The sequence below is a fragment of the Lolium perenne genome, chromosome 7, assembly GCF_019359855.2.
Source record: "Lolium perenne isolate Kyuss_39 chromosome 7, Kyuss_2.0, whole genome shotgun sequence".
NCBI lineage: Eukaryota > Viridiplantae > Streptophyta > Magnoliopsida > Poales > Poaceae > Lolium > Lolium perenne.
In genome coordinates this window covers 76821120-76844310 of record NC_067250.2, presented here as the reverse complement: position 1 = coordinate 76844310, position 23191 = coordinate 76821120, and the positions used below count along the sequence as shown (strand labels likewise).

Below are 23191 nucleotides of genomic sequence, written 5' to 3'. Positions count from 1 at the left end.
CGTCATGGCTGTGTTCTCATCCTTCTTTGATGGCACCATTGACCTTACTCGCATAAACCGAGCCTTCCTGGTGCTCCTCCCCAAGACGGAATCTGCCAACCACCCGTCCCAATTTCGTCCCATCTCCCTTCAAAACTGTGTCATGAAGGCTATCACCAAGGTCCTCACCACGAGGCTCCAGCGTGCTATCCACTCCTTGGTGGACGCAGACCAAACCGGCTTCCTCTCTGGCAGACGTATCTCTGAAAATATTGTCTATGCTGCAGATCTGCTTAGAGTCTACCACTCCAGGAAAGCGCCTACCATTGTTTTCAAAATTGACTTTAGGAAGGCCTTCGACTCGGTTAACTGGACCAGTCTTCTGGCGATTCTCCGAGCTCGAGGGTTCGATGATCGGTGGTGCCTCTGGATGGAGCGGATTTTCCGGACAGGGCATACAGCTATCCTCCTTAATGGGGTTCCTGGAGACTGGATCCGTTGTCGTAACGGCCTTCAGCAGGGGGATCCCCTTTCCCCTTACCTTTTTATCATTGTTGCGGATGTGCTGCAGCGCATGTTTCGGGAGGCCTGGAGCTGTGGTGCCTTGATGCATGATAACCCACAAGTATAGGGGATCGCGATAGTCTTCGAGGGTAGTATAACCCAAATTTATTGATTCGACACAAGGGGAGGTAAAGAATACTTATAAGCCTTAACAACTGAGTTGTCAATTCAGCTGCACCTGGAAAAGCACTAGCAACAGGGGTGATGTGAAAGTAGCAGTAATATGAGAGCAGTAGTAACAAAGAACACATAAAGAATAGCAATATGAGAGCGATGGCACGAGAAGATAGTTGATACTACTTCCAATGACATGTAGAACAAGTATATAATGATGAAAGATGGACCGGGGTTCCCAGCGATCTACACTAGTGGTAACTCTCCAATAAGTGACAAGTGTTGGGTGAACAAATTACAGTTGGGCAATTGATAGGAATCAAAGCATTAAGATAGAACATCAGGCTTATTAATTATGTAGGCATGTTTTCCGTATATAGTTGTACGTGCTCGCAATGAGAAACTTGCACAACATCTTTTGTCCTACCAGCCGGTGGCAGCCGGGCCTCAAGGGAAACTCTTTGGATATTAAGGTACTCCTTTTAATAGAGTACCGGAGCAAAGCATTAACACACCGTGAAAACATGTGATCCTCACATCACTACCATCCCCTCCGGTTGTCCCGATTTCTGTCACTTCGGGGCCATTGGTTCCGGACAGTGACATGTGCATACAACTTGTAGATACAATCTAAGCAATAAGTATAGAGCTCAAATCTAAGATCATGCCACTCGGGCCCTAGTGACAAGCATTAAGAATAACAAGATTGCAGCAACAATAACTTCACAAACTTTATAGATAGACTAATCATAATGTATCATCCATCGGATCCCAACAAACACAACACCGATTACATCAGATGAATCTCAATCATGTAAGGCAGCTCATGAGACCATTGTATTGAAGTACATGGGGGAGAGTATACCGACATAGCTACTGCTAGAACCCGTAGTCCATGGGGGAACTACTCACGGAGCATGGCGGAGGCGATGGCGTCGATGGAGATGGCTTCCGGGGGCACTTCCCCGTTCCGGCAGGGTGCCGGAACAGAGTTCTGTCCCCCGAATTGGAGTTTCGCGATGGCGGCGGCGCCCCTGGAGTCTTTTTGGAGTTTCGTCAATTGGTACTGCGTTTTTAGGTCGAAAGGGCTTTTATAGGCGAAGAGGCGGCGCAGGGGGGCACCTGGGGGCGCCTCACCCTAGGCTGGCGCGGCCAAGGCCTGGCCCGCGCCGCCATGTGGTGTGGTGGCCCCCTGGCCCCTCTCCGACTCTTCTTCGGTGTTCTGGAGCCTTCCGGGAAAAATAGGAGGTTTGGCGTTGATTTCGTCCAATTCCGAGAATATTGCCCGAACAGCCTTTCTGGAACCAAAAACAGCAGAAACAGGAACTGGCACTGTGGCATCTCGTTAATAGGTTAGTTCCGGAAAATGCATGAAATCATCATAAAGTGCAAGCAAAACATGTAAGTATTGTCATAAAACAAGCATGGAATGACAGAAATTATGGATACGTCGGGGACGTATCAGCATCCCCAAGCTTAGTTCCTGCTCGTCCCGAGCAGGTAAACGATAAAAAGAATAATTTCTGTAGTGACATGCTACTTACATAACCTTGATCATACTATTACAAAGCATATGAAATGAATGAAGTGACTCAAGGCAATGATCTATAGTTGCTAACAAGTAAATAACATATAGCAAAACTTTTCATGGAGAGTACTTTCAAGACAAGCATCAAAAGTCTTGCACAAGAGTTAACTCATAAAGCAATAAGTTCATAGTAAAGGCATTGAAGCAACACAAGGGAAGATTAAAGTTTCAGCGGTTGCTTTCAACTTTCAACATGCATATCTCATGGATATTGTCAACATAAAGTAATATGATGAATGCAAATAAGCAAGTATGTAAGAATCAATGCACAGTTGACACAAGTGTTTGCTTCTAAGGTGGAAGGAAGTAGGTGAACTGACTCAACATTAAAAGTAACAGAATGGTCCTTCAAAGAGGAAAGCATCGATTGCTATATTTGTGCTAGAGCTTTGGTTTTAAAAACATATAGAGAGCATAAAAAGTAAAATTTTGAGAGGTGTTTGTTGTTGTCAACGAATGGTAATGGGTACACTAACTACCTCGCCAACCGGACTTTTAAGAGCGGCTCCCATTTTATTTTATTTTTGGGTGGCACTCCTTCCAACCTTTCTTTCACAAACCATGGCTAACCGAATTCTCGGGTGCCTGCCAACAATCTCATACCATGAAGGAGTGCCTTTTTATTTTAGTTTTATTATGATGACACTCCTCCCATCCTTTGCTTACACAAGCCATGGCTAACCGAATCCTTCGGGTGCCGTCCAACAATCACAAACCATGGAGGAGTGTCTATTTAGTTTAATTAATTTGGGACTGGGAATCCCATTGCCAGCTCTTTTTGCAAAATTATTGGATAAGCGGATGTGCCACTAGTCCATATGAGAGTCCGTCAAAAGTAAATGACAAGGTTGAAAGCTAAACACCACATACTTCCTCATGAGCTATGAAACATTAACACAAATTGAGAAGCATTTTGAATTGTTTAAAGGTAGCACTCAAGCAATTTACTTTGGAATGGCAGGAAATACCACATAGTAGGTAGGTATGGTGGACACAAATGGCATAGTTTTTTGGCTCAAGGTTTTGGATGCACGAGAAGTATTCCCTCTCAGTACAAGGCTTAGGCTAGCAAGGTTGTTTGAAGCAAACACAGGTATGAACCGGTACAGCAAAACTTACATAAGAACATATCGCAAGCATTATAATACTCTACACTGTCTTCCTTGTTGCTCAAACACTTTTACCAGAAAATATCTAGACCTTAAGAGAGATCAATTATGCAAACCAATTTTAACAAGCTTTACGGTAGTTCTCCACTAATAGGTTTAAACTACATGCAAAAACTTATGATCTACTTGAGAACTCAAAACAATTGCCAAGTATCAAATTATCCAAGACATATGAGGCATTTTCTTTTCCCAACCAAACAATAAGTATTGTAGCTTCCAACTTTTATCATTGAACATTAAAAGTAAAACAAAGAACAAGTGTTCATATGAAAAAGCGGAGCGTGTCTCTCTCCCAAACAAGGATTGCTAGGATCCGAATTTATTCAAACACAAACAAAAATAAAAACACACAGACGCTCCAAGTAAAGCACATAAGATGTGACCGAATAAAAATATAGTTTCAGGGGAGGAACCTGATAAGTTGATGAAGAAGGGGATGCCTTGGGCATCCCCAAGCTTAGACGCTTGAGTCTTCTTGAAATATGCAGGGATGAACCACGGGGGCATCCCCAAGCTTAGACTTTTCACTCTTCTTAATCATATATCATCCTCCTCTCTTGACCCTTGAAAACTTCCTTCACAACAAACTTCCCATAAACTTCATTAGAGGGGTTAGTACTCAAAAAATTTGAATCCACCTTGGTCCTGTAGTGGCACATTGCAAGAACTCAATAAAACATTAGCTACAGCCCTCTACGTCTAGAAAGCCTTGCTTAAAGTCCACAAGAGACAATGCAAAAAAACAGAGACAGAATCTGCCAAAACAGAACAGCCAGTAAAGACGAATTTTAATAAAATACTTCCGTTGCTCAAATCAGAAAACTCAAAACTAATGAAAGTTGCGTACATATCTGAGGAATACGCACGTAAATTGGCATATTTTTCTGAGTTACCTACAGAGAAAACAGCCCAGATTCGTGACAGATAGAAATCTGTTTCTGCGCAGAAATCCAAATCTAGTATCAACCTTCGATTAGAGGCTTCACTTGGCACAACAAAACACAAAACTAAGATAAGGAGAGGTTGCTACAGTAGTAAACAACTTCCAAGACACAAATATAAAACAAAGTACTGTAGCAAAATAGCACATGGGTTATCTCCCAAGAAGTTCTTTCTTTTTAGCCATTAAGATGGGCTCAGCAGTTTTAATGATGCACTCGCAAGAAATAGTATTTGAAGCAAAAGAGAGCATCAAGAGGCAAATCCAAAACACATTTAAGTCTAACATACTTCCTATGCAAAGGAATCTTGTAAATAAACAAGTTCATGAAAAGCAAAGTAACAAGCATAAGAAGATAGAACAAGTGTAACATCGAAATTTTAAGCATATAGAGAGGTGTTTTAGTACCATGAAAATTTCTACAACCATATTTTCCTCTCTCATAATAATTTTCAGTAGCTTCATGAACAAACTCAACAATATAACTATCACATGCAGCATACTTTTCATGATTTCCAAATACATAATTTTTATCAAGTTCAAGAATAGTGGAATTAAAACTTTCAAACTTACTTTTATTAATAATATAACAAGGTAGTTGATCAATCTCAAGAGATATGGGACACATAGATAAAGTCACTAACTCTCCAATCCCATTTTCATTAGTAGTACAATTAATATTATCAAGTAACATAGGACCGTCATCTAGAGCTTTATCATAAACATTTGCTAAGCAAAATTCTTTAGTACCATGCATTTCAACATCAGGCACAAACAAAGCATTATCATAAGATTTATCAAAGTAGCATGGATTATCATAAATAACAGTAGCATAATTATTCTCACAAGTATTACTCATAGGTACTATTTCAAGAGAATCCACAGGAACATAACATTCAACCTCTTCCGGTAAGCATGGAGGACAATCAAATAGTGTAAGAGATAAAGAGTTACTCTCATTAGAAGGTTGGCATGGGTAGCTAATCCATTCTTCCTCCTTTTGTTTGTCGCTCTCCTCTTCTTTTTCATCCAATGAGCTTTCTGGTTCATCAATTTCCTCCTCTTTTTCATCCAATGAGCTTTCAGGTTCATCAGTTTCTTCTTCCACAGGTTCCTGCAAATTGTGAGTGCATTCTTGTGCATTAATGTGTCTCTCTTTATAATCAAGGATATAAGGATTCCTACTGTAGCATTCTATGCAAGAATTAAGGATAGTAGAGACATAATCTTTAAGGTCCTTACAAATAGCACAAGTTTCATAATTCTCAACCATGAAGGATTCTATCTCGGAGGCTCCCATAAATAAGACAAATTGTTCTACCTCTTCGAACCCATAATGAATATAGCAATTCCGGTTATAGTTCTTAATAAAAAATTCCTCACTAAAGCCACATTGAAATTTAAGATGTTTAGTATCCTGTTGAGAGCAACAGTTTATATCATGGCGTCTAAGCAAGATTCTAGCAATTCTATTTAATTTCTCTATCATAGCACTCATTATTTTACCAGTTCTTGATTCTCTATAATTATTATAGCATTCTATAAGCTCCAAGTAGGTTGTAGGTTCTCCCATAACAGCAGTTTTTAATTTTTAGGTTTTTCAAATTTTTATGGATTTTTGGGTATATGAGGAAAATAAAACAAAACTGAAATAAACTAGACAAAAGTAAACTAAGCAAAGTAATACTAGACAGAAATAAACTAAGCACAAGCAAACTAGGAAAAAGTAAACTAAGCAAAACAAAATAAAATAAAACAGAGAGAGAGGTAGAGTGTACTCCCCAGGTGAACTTATGAGTAGAGCTATGCCTCCCCGGCAACGGCGCCAGAAAACAGTCTTGATAACCCACAAGTATAGGGGATCGCGATAGTCTTCGAGTGTAGTATAACCCAAATTTATTGATTCGACACAAGGGGAGGTAAAGAATACTTATAAGCCTTAACAACTGAGTTGTCAATTCAGCTGCACCTGGAAAAGCACTAGCAACAGGGGTGATGTGAAAGTAGCAGTAATATGAGAGCAAAGAGTAATAAAGAATAAAGCAAGAATAGCAATATGAGAGCGATAGCACGAGAAGATAGATGATACTACTTCCAATGACATGTAGAACAAGTATATAATGATGAAAGATGGACCGGGGTTCCCAGCGATCTACACTAGTGGTAACTCTCCAATAAGTGACAAGTGTTGGGTGAACAAATTACAGTTGGGCAATTGATAGGAATCAAAGCATTAAGATAGAACATCAGGCTTATTAATTATGTAGGCATGTTTTCCGTATATAGTTGTACGTGCTCGCAATGAGAAACTTGCACAACATCTTTTGTCCTACCAGCCGGTGGCAGCCGGGCCTCAAGGGAAACTACTGGATATTAAGGTACTCCTTTTAATAGAGTACCGGAGCAAAGCATTAACACACCGTGAAAACATGTGATCCTCACATCACTACCATCCCCTCCGGTTGTCCCGATTTCTGTCACTTCGGGGCCATTGGTTCCGGACAGTGACATGTGCATACAACTTGTAGATACAATCTAAGCAATAAGTATAGAGCTCAAATCTAAGATCATGCCACTCGGGCCCTAGTGACAAGCATTAAGAATAACAAGATTGCAGCAACAATAACTTCACAAACTTTATAGATAGACTAATCATAATGTATCATCCATCGGATCCCAACAAACACAACACCGATTACATCAGATGAATCTCAATCATGTAAGGCAGCTCATGAGACCATTGTATTGAAGTACATGGGGGAGAGTATACCGACATAGCTACTGCTAGAACCCGTAGTCCATGGGGGAACTACTCACGGAGCATGGCGGAGGCGATGGCGTCGATGGAGATGGCTTCCGGGGGCACTTCCCCGTTCCGGCAGGGTGCCGGAACAGAGTTCTGTCCCCCGAATTGGAGTTTCGCGATGGCGGCGGCGCCCCTGGAGTCTTTTTGGAGTTTCGTCAATTGGTACTGCGTTTTTAGGTCGAAAGGGCTTTTATAGGCGAAGAGGCGGCGCAGGGGGGCACCTGGGGGCGCCTCACCCTAGGCTGGCGCGGCCAAGGCCTGGCCCGCGCCGCCATGTGGTGTGGTGGCCCCCTGGCCCCTCTCCGACTCTTCTTCGGTGTTCTGGAGCCTTCCGGGAAAAATAGGAGGTTTGGCGTTGATTTCGTCCAATTCCGAGAATATTGCCCGAACAGCCTTTCTGGAACCAAAAACAGCAGAAAACAGGAACTGGCACTGTGGCATCTCGTTAATAGGTTAGTTCCGGAAAATGCATGAAATCATCATAAAGTGCAAGCAAAACATGTAAGTATTGTCATAAAACAAGCATGGAATGACAGAAATTATGGATACGTCGGGGACGTATCAATGCACCCCATCTCCCCCTCAACCCCCTGCCCGGTCTTACAATACGCCGACGATACCCTCATCCTCTGCAGGGCTGCCCCCGGCGTGGCTTCCTGCCTCAAGAAAGTTCTCGATGACTTTGCGGATGCCACAGGGCTAGCTATAAACTTCCACAAGTCCTGTTTCATCCCGATGAACGTCGACCCCGCTAGCGCTGCCTCTATGGCTGCTCAGCTAGGCTGCCCTATCTCCACCTTCCCCCAGCCGTATCTGGGGCTCCCTCTCTCGCCCACTAAGGTCCCAGTCGCTGCCTATGCACCGCTCATCCAATCTTTCGACCGTCGTCTTTCAGGTTGGCGTGCCCAGTTGTTGTCCTCCGGGGGGAGGCTGGTCCTGTGTAATGTAGTTTTGAACAATCTTGCTACTTACTACATGTGTTCGTTTTTGCTTCCTCGGGGTGTGCTAGAAAGTATTGATAAGAGGCGTCGCGCCTTTTTCTAGACCGGGAAAGACACGTGTTCAGGTGCTCGCTGCTTAATTGCTTGGGATAAAGTTGTGTTGTCCAAACAGGAGGGCGGTTTCGGCATCAAGGACCTCCACCGGCAGAACAGGTGCTTGCTGCTCAACTTCATCCACCAGCTACACCTCCCTGAGCCTCTACCATGGAAATGCTGGTTTTTTTCTCATACAGGTCGGGACTTGGGGGAGCTCTCGAGTTCCCCCTCGTTCCTTGAGCGGATTGTCCAGGAGTGGCTTCCTCTCTACCGTGCCGTCACGCGCGTGACGGTGGTCTCCGGCTGCACCACCTCCTTCTGGCACGACCGGTGGCTCCCGGGGGGGCCGCTTGCGACGCGGTTCCCCGCTCTGTTCTCCCACTGTACCCGCCCCCAGGCGACCGTGGCGACGGTTGCCCGTCTTGGCTTCGACTTGCAGCCTCGTCTGACTGCTGCTGCGGAGGAGGAGCTCTCCGTTGCCCTCCAGCTCGCCCACAGCGTCGCGCTCTGGGGCGGCCCGGATCTGAGGTGCATGGACTCCCCGGCAGCTCCACGCTTCTCCACCAGGCAGGCTTACAGTCTACTCTCCCCCGCGCACCCGCCGGACCCGTCGTCCGGTATCTCCTGGAGCCTGCGTCTCCCCTCGAAGGTGAAGCTGTTCGCCTACCTCGCCGACATCGACCGCTTGAGTACTCGCGCCAACCTCTTCGCCAAGAGTTGTGTGCCTTCCGCCGTGTGTGCGGCTTGCCCCGCTGTGGAGACGGCCAGACACATGTTCTTCGACTGCCCCGTCTCTGCCAGGCTCTGGCGGCGGCTGGATGTCCCAATCCCAGCTGGGCAGTTCTCGGTATGGGACCTGCCGGCCCCTCTCCCCCTTGCCTCGGACTTCTGGCGTGCGGGCGTTGCGGTAACCCTCTGGAGCATCTGGAAGGCGCGCAACGACCTGGTGTTCAACGCCGTGCGCTCCTCCCCGACAGTGATTCTCAGACGGGTCTGTGATGACCTCTTGCTCTGGCGGTGGCGATATCGGGTTGCCGACCGCCCGTCGCTCGACTTACTGCGATCCTTCATTCTCTCCCGCCTGTGGGAGAGCTAGGATGATCGCCCCCTCTGCCTCCCCCGCTGTATTTTCCCCATGTATACATACAGAACGGCTCCTTGGCCATTTTCGAGTAATGAAATAACAAACGGTGGGGTTTTTCCCCCCGTCACCCTCGAAAAAAAAAAATGGGCGAGAAAGGAACGACGATTGATTCTCGTCTTCGGGTATATCCTACATTTGCTAATACGGTGAAACTTTCATGGTTTACGGCGAGGATCGGTACAAGGTTAAATGACGATCACACGATTCCACGAGTCCGAATGTTTTGGTCGGAGAGCATCACGGCATGTACCTCCTCGGCACGCGCATGCAATGTCGTTTGGCTCAGTCGGACAAGCACAATGACATTGATAACAGTGGTGCACAAGCACACCTTTTTTTTTAGCAAACGAAACCTCATTTATTAAAGTTCAGGAGTTGCAGGGATTCCCTCCGGAGGCTCTAACAACCATACATATGGCAACCTTGCTCAGCGAGCACACTGCTACGGGCTAACAAATGAGCTCTTTATTTGACTTCATACTCTCATAGACAAAAACTAAAAACTTGAAACTATTCTCAGACGTCTTCGACTCCTGCACAATGTGTGCATATGCTCCCATTGTGCCCAAGGTCAGGCTGGTGACAACATTGTTACAGTCGCTCGCCACCTGCACTCTCCTTGCATCAATGTCGAGGGCCAGGGCTACTCCTTCCCTGCACGCTAGCGCTTCGAGAGTCTCCGTATGCGTTTCCCCCGGCAGCACTACGGCCGAAGCCCCCATAAACCTCCCCACCTCATCCCTTGCCACTGCTGCGATGGAACCACAGCCCGTGTTCTTTCCGACTGCTGCATCGACATTTATTTTCACTACGCCCCCTGGCGGCGCAGTCCAGGTTGGTTGCCTCTCTGTTGGTGCAACAACACTCTTCTTGCTCCGTCCATCAGCAACTTGCGACAGATCCGCAGTGAAGCTATTAACAAAAGCATAAACTGACAGTGATAAACCTGCTCGTGTATCGCCTTGCGGTGTGCATGCCATATTGCCCATAAGGTCATGAACACCCGCACCTGATCCTCGTGTCGGAGTGTCTCTATCATGGTTGAAAGCCACTCCCTACCTCCAGACTCCTCAGCATTGTGTATGTGATTTGTCACTCCTTCATCAACTAGCACCCAAACGCATCTGGCCATGGCGCAATCGAGCGGCGCATGATGCCACGAGTCCTTGGCACCACACAGCTGACACCGATCGTGGTCTGCCATGTTTCTGCGGTGGCGTATGTCGGTCGTCGGTATTGACTGTTTCGCCAATCTCCACAGAGAAGTCCTCACCTTGGACAGCACCTGCATGCGTCATAGCGTCGTCCAATCCTCAGTTGTCTCATGGTTCGAGCTGGTTGTGTTTTCTCCCAGCCAGGCTTCCCTCTTCTCCCTTGTGGTTACCAACATCTTGTATGCAGATCTTACTGAAAAAACCCCGCCGATCATAGTGGCATGACCAGAAGTCTCCTTATTGTCTCATGCTCAACGATATTTCCAAGATTAGCTCCACGTCCATTGGCTGCATGAAACGACGCAACCTCGCCTCCCTCCATGTTGCTGTGGTGCAGTTGATAAAATCCGAGACCTTGTGAGCTGCAGCCCAATATTTCTTCAGGAAAGTACCATTTTTTTTTTGTTTACATGTAGCGAGATCTCGCTTCCACCCATTCGTCGTAACCCTAGATCGGTACAGGTGCAGAGTGGTTTCGTGAAGAACTCGTGGCTGCCAAGACCTAGATCGCTGGTAGAAATATCACCTAAGGAGTGCCAACTGACAAGGGGTTGGATTAGGGGATCTCGTCGTTTGCGCAAGTTGGCGCGTGAGCAAATGAGATATACATCACCTCCCCAAAGTGATGTATATTTGGATCACATGGATGTAAAAAAAATCAAGTCGCCTAAATAGGTCAAGCTGATCTGTTGGAGAGTCATTTTTGGTCAAATGTGATGTATAAAACGGTTTTTACATCGCCAAGCTAAATATATATCATATGTTAGAGATGCTCTTAGATTAGGGGGTCTCGTTGATTGTTTGTGCAGGTTGTGGCTTTGCATCCACGCATGGGTCGATAGTACGGAGGACCCAAGAAATCACCCTCGCGCAACTATCAGAGGCCGCCCTCGTATGGGAAGACTTGTGACTGGTTGAGGGCGGAAACCGAATGTCGTGATGAGGAGCGACATTGGGAGGAAGAATGCCTCAAGGGATGATGAGATGAGGCATGAAGAGAATTGGAGAGGGATGAAGAGAGGAGAAGGCTGGATGATGAGAGGCATCATGCAGAGGAGCGACGCAGATCGGAGGAAAGAAGACATGATCTGGGCGACCAAGTGGAGGTCTTTTGCTAAAATGGTGTCTGCGAATAAGAGTATTGAGGAGGAAGTTTTTTATGAAGACTGTCCCACATGTTGTCATCAATGTATAGACGTGGACAGGTGACATAGAGCCAGTTGGGTGAATTTGAAAAGGCATGGTTCAGAATTAAGGGCATTCCCATGAAGTTTAAGAGCAGGTCAACTGCTTTTTTATGTTGCAAGTATGGTTGGTAAACCTTTAGATTTGAAAAAAAAAACTCCCACACAAATTTTTCTGTCATCAAGGTTAAGATTGGTTGTCAGGATGTTTCTTTGGTGCCCAATTACAACAAACATTGTACACGAGATGACTTCAAAGATGATGACATGAATGATAAATACTGCATACTTATTAGAGAATCGTCCACGTTTTATATTAAATGGCTAGTGAGGTGGCTATGCACAGGGATAAATAGAACCTCATTGCTAGAGGCGATTGGAAAGCCTGTGGAGATCTACTAAACCGTAAACAGCATACACCTTGGCATAAACATAACAGATCACGTGAACATGTACCGTAGATGTACATAAGAGGTGTGTATTTTGCTCACTAATCCCGTGATGTTCCACACCAATGACTACTGGTACTTTGGTAGGAGCAGGAGCGCAACTATAAGGAACCACCAACTGAAGTACAACTACATTGTGTATTTCATCAGAGCAGGAAAGTTAAATAGCCTTCACGTGGCAGTGACGCGGTTGCTATCTAGAGTGACAAGTCCATACCCAGTTCGTCAATGACTCTCTCAAGCTTGAACAACATATCTAGGGAAAGAGAAAGCACAAAATCAGTACGAGACTGAATGGTGAAACGAGGATTCTATGTAGCTGTAATACAAATAGTAGTACATCGCATGGTTTTCCAAGTCGGCACATGTTATTTGGCAATGCAGATGCCGAGAAAATTGTGTTACTTATTTTTATGTTACTCCCACTAGAAGAGGAACGGAAAACGTACCATGGAATGAGTCGTCAGCTAGATATGTCTGCAAAATTAAAATATAAGATATCAAAACATGCAAATTGCGCGCAGAATTCAGAGACAAAAGTTGATGGACCCACTAGAAGATTGTTGATGCGAAAAATACCTTTATCCTTGCCATAAGATCATTTGTTGATTCACTAGTATCAATTTCCTTATCAGCAGTGTTTTCCGTATCGATTTCTTTATTGGCTGTGTTTTTATTCCTGGCAACTGTAACTGAAGGAAATACTGCAGATAGGTCAGAAAGACGAAGCATCAAGATGCTTGAACAGTAAATGGAGCTGAAATTATTTGTACCGTCATGACAAGTATCTTGAGTGTACACCTGCAAAATTTACTAATATAAAGAACACTTCTTAAGCTCTGAAAATTTGCAGTATTTAACGATGTGTTACCTCTTCAGTATGCTCTGCTCCAGTCAGTTGATGTGGATCCTCCATATCTGATTTGTACATATGAAATATTTACATGCATAACAAACGAAAATTCAAAATAAAGATAATGTGATTAAGTATAACATGATCAATTAGGAATTAGCTTACCTTTTTTATTTTGAGTTGATAAATTTGCCAGCATTTCAGTGAAACTAGGAGGGAAACCAGAGTTGACATTGTCAATGTTGGTAGCAAGGAGAGGTTCAGAAGCAGGCTGGTCTGGTTCCTCAAGGTAGCATAATCCGGGTCCTCCATGATATGGGTCCTCTGTATCTGATTTGTACATATATAACATTTTCGTGCATAACTGAAGAAAAACAAAATATAATAAAATGTGATTAAGAATAACATCATCCAACATGAATTACTTACCTTTTTCATTCTCAGTTGAGAAATTTGTCAGCATTTCAGTGGAACTATGAAGGAAACCAGAGTTGATATTTTCAATGTTGGTGGCATGGGGAGGTTGAAAAACAGGCTGGTCTGGTTCCTCATGGTAGCATATTGCTGGCGCCTCTGTCCTGTGGTCTGAAGCTGGCTCCTCAAAGCTGGAAAAATCGCCAGGCTCATGCATTATATATTATGCTATCATGGCATGCAACATATAAACCCGCAACAGCACTACTGTTGTACCTGTGCTGAAGTTCATTAGAAGAAATATACTCAGATACTGATGAATCTTCACACGCATAGTCACTTCCAGATGGTATGATATCCATGGTGTCACCTAAGCATTCCTTTTTAATCAACGACATAAATTAATTTGCTGCTTGGCAGAGATTATTAAGCAAAACCGAAGCTAGTTTCAGATATTCCTTTCTATATGTACTGAAAAAATTCTATAACTAGCACGGATAGTTAATTTCACTACAGCAGTTCCCATACCAAGAAGCTTAGCATCCCTGGAATTTAAGTTGTACAGAGATGCTAAGTAGTAACCATCAGCGCTACTCTCTTATTTCTCATACTCCCTCCGTCCATAAAAGGATGTCGAAAATTTGTCTAAATTTAGATGTATCTAGACACTCTTGAGCTACAACTGCCTGGGCTCAAAAACACATGTAATGAAATTATACAGAGCAAGAATAACAAAAGTACCATAGTTTTTTTTCCAGCCATATACCATTTTGTAGTCATGAGTTTGATAAGAATACATTACATTAGGGGTGTACATTCAACATTATGGAGAATGGATACATCCATCAAATATTAATCGTAGACAACTAAGAAAAGGTAGCAATAAATTGGTAAACACTTGAGCTTTTTTAAAGACATTGCTGGTCCACACAATTGCTAGTGTGGTTTAATTATATGTACTGTTGATCTACAACTGCCTGCTGTCCATCGACATATGATTAACCTTATTTGGTAGTTGATACAGAATTTGTTATGGTCGGTCTGACCTATACACGTAGGAAGCCCACTAGTGGCTAGTTATGGGCTTAGCCCAAGTAAATTAGGGGCTTATCCCAAGTAAATTAGGGTTTCGAGGAGGCCGTCCTCCTATATAAACACTTGTATCCCTTCAAGATTAATCAGACAATAATTCAGTATCATTACTGTCTCGTCTCCTGAAGGGAGACGGGAGAACCCTAGCCCCCGCCGCACCAACCCTAGCCGCCTCCTTCTTCCTCCGCGACGGCGCCCAGCCGCCGGCGCCGAGCTCCCCAACCTCTCCGCCCTCACTTCCACCCTTACAACCTCCGCCCTAAACCCGGTAGAACCCTAGTCTCTACCACTTTGGTATCAGATTGCCTAGGTCTCATGGGTTCCAACAGCCCTCCCGTCGACACCATCGCCGCCACGTCCACCGCCGCCACCAACATCACTCCCGCCGCCATGACCGGCGCCCACGCGCTGCAGGGGGCCGCCGCCGCCGCCAACGGAGACCAGGCCGCCGCCGTCCCCACGGGCCTCGACCTCCTGCCCGCTACTTTGGCGGACCTCGCCGACGCCCTCCGCGCCATCCGCTTCGAGCTCGCGGAGATCGGGCCGGCCAGCACCCGCCGCCCACCGTCCGCCGTTCCGCCGCCGCCCCCCACCGACCGCGGTTCCGCCGCCGCCGCCACCGGCCGCCGCCCCCACCGACCGCCGCTACGCCGCCGCCCCCATCGCCCGCCTCCGCTGCCGGCCAGGGCCGGCCCGCGTGGTGGCCGCCGTCGCCCTCGCCGATTCCCACGTGGACCGACGCGGCGCCGTCTACACCCATATCGCGCCGCGGACGACGGTCCAGCCGCCCGCCCATCACCCCTGGCGGTCCCGGCGGGTTTGCGGGGCCCTTCGCCGCAAGCACGTCCGTCAACCCAAGCCGCCAGCGGACACCCCGAGGTCCCGCCCGTGGCACCGCAGCGCCCCGCTTCACGAAGCCGGAGTTCGCCACCTACGACGGCGCCACCGACCCCCGAATCGCGGCTGAACCGGTGTGAGCAATTTTTTCGGGGCAGCGGACGCTCGGCACCGACCGCACATGGATCGCCTCCTATCACCTACGGGCGCCGCGCAGACTTGGTACTACGCCCTCGAGCAGACGAGGGCGGGATGCCGCCTTGGGAGCGTTTCGCGACCCGTGCTCTCCGGCGGTTTGGGCCGACCCTCCGTGGCAGCCGCCTCGCCGAGCCGGGACGCCTCGCCTTCACCACCACGGTCCAGACTTCGCCGACCGCTTTCGAGCGCTCGCGTGCCATGCCCGGGCGTCTCGGCACGCCAGGCGCGCCGATCTCTTCGTCGGCGGCCTCCCGACTACATCCGCGTCGACGTCGAGATGCGCGAGCGGCGGACTGCGGGACGGCCATGTACTACGCACGAGCCTACGAGCAGCGCGCCCTCGCCATGCAAGAGGTCTACGCGCAGCGTGGCAGGCGCTCGTCCGCGCCCGCCCCGCTCCGACGCCCATCGCCCCGCCACGCCCGCACCGCCGCTGCGCCCGCAGCCCCTGCGCCAACTCGCCCCTTCCAACGGCCGACGGCTGCGGAGCAGCTGAGCGGCGCCGCCGTGGGCTGTGCTTCAATCTGCGACGAGAAGTACGCGCCGGGCCACACGTGCGCCCGCCTCTTCTACTTGGAGACCGTCGACGACGCCGACGTTGAGGCCCTCACCGCCGAGCTCGCGGCCGCCACCGTCATCGAGGCCGGTGTCACGACATACGCGCCGCCGACGCGTCCGCCTTTGTCGTGTCTCTCCATGCTATGGCGGGCATCAAAATGGCAAAGACGATGTCGTTCCGGTGACGATCAAGGGGAGCGTCTCACCGCGTCGGTGGACACGGGCTCCACGCACAACTTCCGTCCAACACCGCCATGCGCCGCCTCGCTCTCCGCCCGGCGGGATCGGAGAAGTACGGCGTCACCGTCGCCAACGGGGATCGTCTTACGTGCCGTGGCGTGGCGCGACAGTTCCCGTGCTCGTAGGCGACGAGCCGTTCTCCATCGACCGCGTCGGCATCGACTTGGGCTGCTACGACTTCATCCTCGGCCTCGACTTCCGAGCACCTTAGGCCCCATCCTGTGGGACCTCGACGTGCTGTCTCTCATCTTCTCGGCGCGAGGGCGGCCGCCGTGTTCACCGGACGGGCGTGGGCAGCCGGCACATCCCCGCGACTACACTCGATGGCCGCCGCGCTAGACGAGGCGCATCCGCTCCTGGCCGCCCTCTGCAGCAAAGACGGCGACCTCTTCGACGAGCCGCAGGCCTCCTCCCTCGCGACCCCGTGACCACCGCATCCACCGCTGCCGAACACGGCACCCGTAGGCCGTGCGGCCGTACCGGTACCCCCACCGCAGAAGGACGAGCTCGAGCGCCGGTGGCGGTCATGCTAGCACAGGGCATCATACGGATCTCGACGTCACCATTCTCGCGCCCCGTGCTCCTGGTGCGCAAGACCGACGGCACGTGGCGTTCGCATCGACTTCGCGCCCTCAACACCGTCACGTCCAAGGACAAGTTCCCCATCCCCGTCGTGGATGAGCTCCTGGATGAGCCGCATGGCGCGCGCTTTTTCACCAAGCTCGACTTGCGCTCGGGCTATCATCAGTGCGCATGCACCGGACGACATCGCCAAGACGGCGTTCCGCACTCACCATGGCCACTACGAGTTTTTGGTGATGCCGTTCGGCCTCTCCAATGCGCCGGCGACCTTCCAGGCTACGATGAACGACGTGCTCAGCCCCTACTTACGCCGCTTTGTGCTTGTTTTCTTTGATGATATTTTGATCTACAGCGCATCTTGGGCGGAGCACTGCAAGACGTGGCCATCATCTTCAACGAGCTTCGAGCGCATCGTCTTCACCTCAAGCGCTCGAAGTGCTCGTTTGGCACGACCTCCGTCGCATACTTGGGCCACGTCATCTCCGCCGACGGTGTCGCGATGGACGCGGACAAGGTCGCTGCCGCCGTCGCCGCCTGGCCAACGCCCCGCCGCCACGAGCTCTTCGCGGATTTTGGGCCTCGCCGGATACTACCGGCGCTACATCCAGACTTCGGTCTCATCGCCGCACCCTCACGCGCACGCTTTCGCCGCGACGCTTTCTCCTGGGACGAGGAGGCGGCCACGGCCTTCGCCGCTCGCGGCGGGCACTCACTACGGGTCCCGTTCTTCGAGATGCCGGACTTCGACGAGCCGTTCGTGGTGGATCGCGACGCCTCCGGCATCGGCTTCGGCGCCGTCCGTCACCAGGGCAAGGGTCCACTCGCCTTCTTCGCCGCCTTCGCCGCGCGCGCCACCACAAGCTCGCCGCATATGAGCGCGAGCTGATCGGGCTGGTCCAGGCGATGCGCCATCGGGCGGGCGTATCTTTGGGGCCGGACATTCCGTGTTCGCACGGACCACTACAGCCGAAGTTCTTGCCGGATCGGCGCCTTTCCACCGTGCCGCAACACCGGTGGATCGACAAGCTCTTCGGCTTCGACTTCACCGTCGAGTACCGCCCGGCCGCCTCAACACGATCGCCGACGCCCGTCCCGCCGAGACGTTGACGATGCTGCGGACGCACCCACGATCGGTGCAGCCCTCGCATCCACTCCGGGCCATCTTTCGCCTTCATCGACGAGGTTCGCCGCGCTACGCCACGGCTGCGGATGCGCAGCAGCCGCGCCGCGCGCCGGCCGACGGCGAGCTGGCCGCGCCCGGCGCCCGGACGAGGGACTACTCCTCCATGGCCGCCGCATCTTCGTGCCGGATCATGGAGACCGCGCCACCAGGCCTTGTCCTTGGCGCATTCTGCAGGTCACGAGGGCGCCCGAGAAGACCCCGCACCGTCTCCGCGCTGATTTTTACATTCCAGGGGATGGCGCCCTGGTGCGAGATCGGGTGCGGGCGTGTGTCACATGCCGCCGGAACAAGACGGAGACACTCCGTCCGTCCGCAAGCTTGCTACAGCCATCGGACGTGCCGTCCTGTGTGTGGGCGGACATCTCGATGGACTTCATTGAGGGGCTGCCGAAGGTTGGCGGCAAGTCCGTCATCCTCACGGTGGTTGACCGCTTCTCCAAGTACGCGCACTTCATCGCCCTCGGCCATCCCTATACGGCGGCGTCCGTGGCACGCGCTTTCTTCGACGGCATCGTTCGCCTCCACGGGTTTCCATCCTCCATCGTCAGTGATCGTGATCCTGTGTTCACGGGTCACGTCTGGAGGGACTTTTTGGGGTAGTCGGGCGTGAATCTCCGCACGAGTACGGCGTTTCATCCTCGACGGACGGCCGATCCGAGGTCGTCAACAAGATCATCGCCATGTACTGCGCCGCATCACCGGGGATCGTCCACGAGCTTGGGTGGATCGGTGGCGTGGGCCGAAATCGCTACAACACGTCCTACCACTCCGCGCTGCACGCTACTCCCTTTGAGGTGGTCTACGCGAGGCCACCACCGGCGATGCTTCCCTATACGGCCGGCACGGCCCGCACCGAGACGGCGGATGACCCGTCGCTGCACCCGCGACGAGATATCGCCGAGGCGCGCCGGCGACTTCTTCGGGCTCGGCAGGCCAGGAAATACTATGATGCACACCATCACGAGGCGGAGTTCGCGGTGGGCGATTGGGTCTGGCTACGCCTTCTTCACCGGACGACCCAGTCCTTGGACCCACGCTCCAGGCGCAAGTTGGGACCTCGTTACGCTGGTCCTTTCCGTGTGCTGGAGCGCATCGGCACGCTCGCCTACCGCCTTGAGTTGCCTGCAGGCTCGCGCCTCCACGACGTCTTCAACGTCGGCCTCCTGAAGGCCTACCAGGGCGACCCTCCTTCTGCACCACCAGCTCTTCCACCTACTTCGGATGGGCGTCTAGAGCCTGCCCCGGCAAGTGTGGCTCGCGTGTTGAAGGCCCAGCAGCGCCGTGGTGTTTGGCACGTCTTGGTGCATTGGACCGGCCTGCCCGAGGACGAGGCGACTTGGGAGAAGCTTGAAGATCTCCGCCAGCAGTTTCCAGAAGTTCAGCTCGAGGACGAGCTGTTTGAGAAGGCGGGGAGAGATGTTATGGTCGGTCTGACCTATACACGTAGGAAGCCCACTAGTGGCTAGTTATGGGCTTAGCCCAAGTAAATTAGGGGCTTAGCCCAAGTAAATTAGGGGCTTAGCCCAAGTAAATTAGGGTTTCGAGGAGGCCGTCCTCCTATATAAACACTTGTATCCCTTCAAGATTAATCAGACAATAATTCAGTATCATTACTGTCTCGTCTCCGGAAGGGAGACGGGAGAACCCTAGCCCCCGCCGCACCAACCCTAGCCGCCTCCTTCTTCCTCCGCGACGGCGCCCAGCCGCCGGCGCCGAGCTCCCCAACCTCTCCGCCCTCACTTCCACCCTTACAACCTCCGCCCTAAACCCGGTAGAACCCTAGTCTCTACCAGAATTATTTCCATATGATCAAAAAGTTCCATCGTAGACTTAAGGCTAATGTTTACCATATGATAATATTTCTCTGTGGCAAGCTCACACGAAGAATATGCAACTACAACTAGACGCGCCATAATAATACCACATTATTTACTTCCAATTTTCGATATTGAATATAACCATGCATAATACTGTATTAGCAAACAGATATACCAAGACATAATATTCTGATTAATGACCATAGAGAGAAGGACACGACATGAAATGGATGACATAAGACAATACCAAAGAGCTCACATAAGCCACAGCTTCACATGATTTGGCTATCTATTAGAAAGATAAGAAATTGCACCTTCACATAATTTAAGAATGACTCTGCATCACTGAACAGTGGGAAACGTAGAGCAAACTTCTGTACCTGCAGAGAGAGTAGCCAATGTCATCATGATTGTATACACACATATACTATCCATTAATAACTTAAATATGCTATGTGCATATACATCCATAAGAATACAGACCCATTTGTTCCGGATACTCTGTGATTTTTAGGTGAACATGTCAATGTAGTTACCAAACCAATGCAGTACAACCCTCAACTAAGCAGGCAGCAGAATCACATTTGATGGTATATAAGACTTGCCTGTTTGTACTTATCACAAAAGCTCGCAAACACCACCCTGCTCCCTGTTACTGGGAATTCTGACATACATGTAATCTGAGGCCATGAGAAGTTGAGGATGGACACAAAGTGCTCCTCCTGTGCCACGAGCAAAGGCAATAATGCCAGCTAGTTATAACAGGGGACATCCAGCAAAATAATGCTAAAACAGAATATTCTAAAACTTGGGCAGAATAATATAATATACCAATAGTTGTGCAATGTCGAAAAATATTAAAATAATTAGGACTCTCAATTTATTTCCTATGATTGCATAGAAGCAGGTTATACAAAGACTCAAAAATGGCTGATACTAGACTCAACTGTCTAACATGCAATATTTGAATGTAGTTATAGTTATGCAGCAGATCTCAGAATTACCATAGGCCTAACCTACAGTTACCCTACCTAAATGAATGAGTGACATTTAAAATTAACAATAGTACAGAATCCAGTTTTGAAAGGTAAAATGATGCTAAGGATTTCCTTTGAACAGGAATCTAATTGCTTAACATCGAATTAGTCGGCCAATACAACCCACATTCGAACTTTTAACTAATTAAAGGAGCTTCCAGGCATGTTAACTTCTATACATCAAGGACACAGACTGACAGGACAGATTTTTTTGCACCCGAGCTTCAATGATCTCTTTATTTTGAAATATTATGAGGTGTATTTAAAAGCTTAAAGTGAGTCTAAAATAACATGATATGTACAAGATGGAATGCACTACGAATCTGCATTAATTTGTGATATTTGTTCAAGTGTGGGCTCTACATAAAACAATGGTGATCTATAATAGCAAATAGTATTTGCTACTGTTATTGTAGATCCAGACATTTGTTTTGCTTGTGCAGCCCACGAAGGAAAGCATTATTTCACAAAACTTTGCATATTTAAAGTGCTATCTTGCATATACATGTAGGAACCTTCTTAGACGTATTTCTACTTGTCAACGCACTTCTTGAATTATTCAAAAAATATTGATACCACTGGAGTTCAGGAGCCAAAACCAATGACCGCACTCACTGAGATAAATGACGACTTAGGTGCTCTGCTTGAAGACCTCGAAAGCATACACTAGCAGAAGCATATTATTACAGTATGTAACTAGAAAGAGAGAGTGCACACAGGACAGAATAGATGAAAAGTATGTACAAAATGATTGTAGTGCTAGGCCTTAATACAGAAATCTGATCAGGCACAAACATATTTACACGGGTAACTGAAATGATGTAGTGGAGCTTACTATGCTTTAGAAAAGCAACATTAATCAACACACACAAAATCATAAATATCCCTCGGTCCGAGCCTAAAGTCTGAACATTAATGTACCACATCACTTGTACAAAAACATCCACCGGTTCTTTTCAGGACTCACGAGCACGATTTGCATATTAGAGAGGTACAATACGTGCATGAGCAAAAAAAGGGTGATAATGAACCATGTTTTGACACTAATTGCTTGCACTAAAACATGCATGGATCCATTCACCTTAATAGTCTACGGACTACGGTGGAGCACAGATGCACAGTATACACAAAGATCAGGCCATCTTTCAAAATGCACAGAATCACAATCTGACAATCAATTGAACAATCCAAATCCAGAGCACTTGACGATTAACGTCCCCACAATTCTTCAAGCACGAGTACCAACTACCAAGCCTCCTAAAAAAAACCGACCCAATCCCCAAATACCTCCAGAAACAAGCGCGCACAACTAATTGTATCGACCAAGCACACAACAAACAGCAGCCACATCATCACCAGATAAGAAGGGAAAGGGAAGGGAGTTGGTACGGACGAAGACGACGTCGCCGATGGAGACGGTGAGGACGGGGACCGCGGAGGCCTGGCTGGGGCGGGAGACGCGAAGAGAGGCCGGGGTGGCGGCGGGGAGCCAGGCACCGGGATGGCGATGGTTGGCGTGGAAGGCGTAACGGACGCCGGGAGGCGGCGGCGGCGGCGAGGGCCCGCGTGGCGGCGCCGTGAAGTAGCGAGCAAATTCCACCTTCCATTCCTGCCCCCGCCTTCGGTCTACCGCGGCCTCCGAACGCAGTGCGAGCAGCGCCCTGCCGTCGTCGCCGCCGCCTACCATGGCGCAACGACGGTGCCGAGGTAGTATTTGCCGTTTCGCGTTGGGTTTTCTGCACACCTTTCGGTGTCGAATGTTGTGGGTGGGCGTAGCTATTAGCTCAGGAGCTGGCTTACGGAAGAAAAAAAAAAGAGAAAATTACGGAAAATTTGGGAGTTGCCAATAGAGATTTGGTGCATATGAGCACCTCTTTTTTTTATAAAAGTTAAAAATTACTTTTTAAAGTTATAAATGATGTATCCGACAAACGTGTAAAATATTAATTGCAAATACTTTATATTCTAAGCTATAAAACTGTAGATCTGAATAGTATATTTTCAAATCTTCAAAACATATCAGATTTATCATTTTTTATAGAACAAAATAAAAAGAATTCCAGGTTGATATTCTGCATGATTGTGAGATGTATTAGTGACAATCTCCAAAATTATTTCCAGATTTTTAATAACTTGTAAAAAAATATTGTTTTTTAAAAAAACGAGAGCACTGGAGCACAGAAGCCAAAAGC

General features: G+C 48.7%; 1 protein-coding gene across 2 annotated transcripts; it reads right to left on the bottom strand.

The window, feature by feature from the left end:
- Positions 1-12115: 12115 nt before the first annotated feature.
- LOC127316986 (protein POOR HOMOLOGOUS SYNAPSIS 1) lies at positions 12116-22760 on the bottom strand. 2 transcript variants are annotated; one of them, XM_051347493.2, is made up of 11 exons: positions 22393-22760; positions 20568-20684; positions 20277-20342; positions 13732-13835; positions 13471-13646; positions 13207-13371; positions 13060-13106; positions 12962-12989; positions 12768-12892; positions 12638-12665; positions 12116-12444 (listed from the first exon to the last, which is right to left on the bottom strand). In XM_051347493.2, the coding sequence occupies exons 1-11, from the start codon at positions 22684-22686 to the stop codon at positions 12386-12388; spliced, it is 1209 nt and encodes a 402-aa protein (XP_051203453.1). In that variant the 5' UTR covers positions 22687-22760; the 3' UTR covers positions 12116-12385. The 2 variants fall into 2 exon arrangements, with proteins under 2 accessions (XP_051203453.1, XP_051203454.1); XM_051347494.2 differs by having other exon boundaries at positions 12768-12880.
- Between the last annotated feature and the right edge of the window lie 431 nt (positions 22761-23191).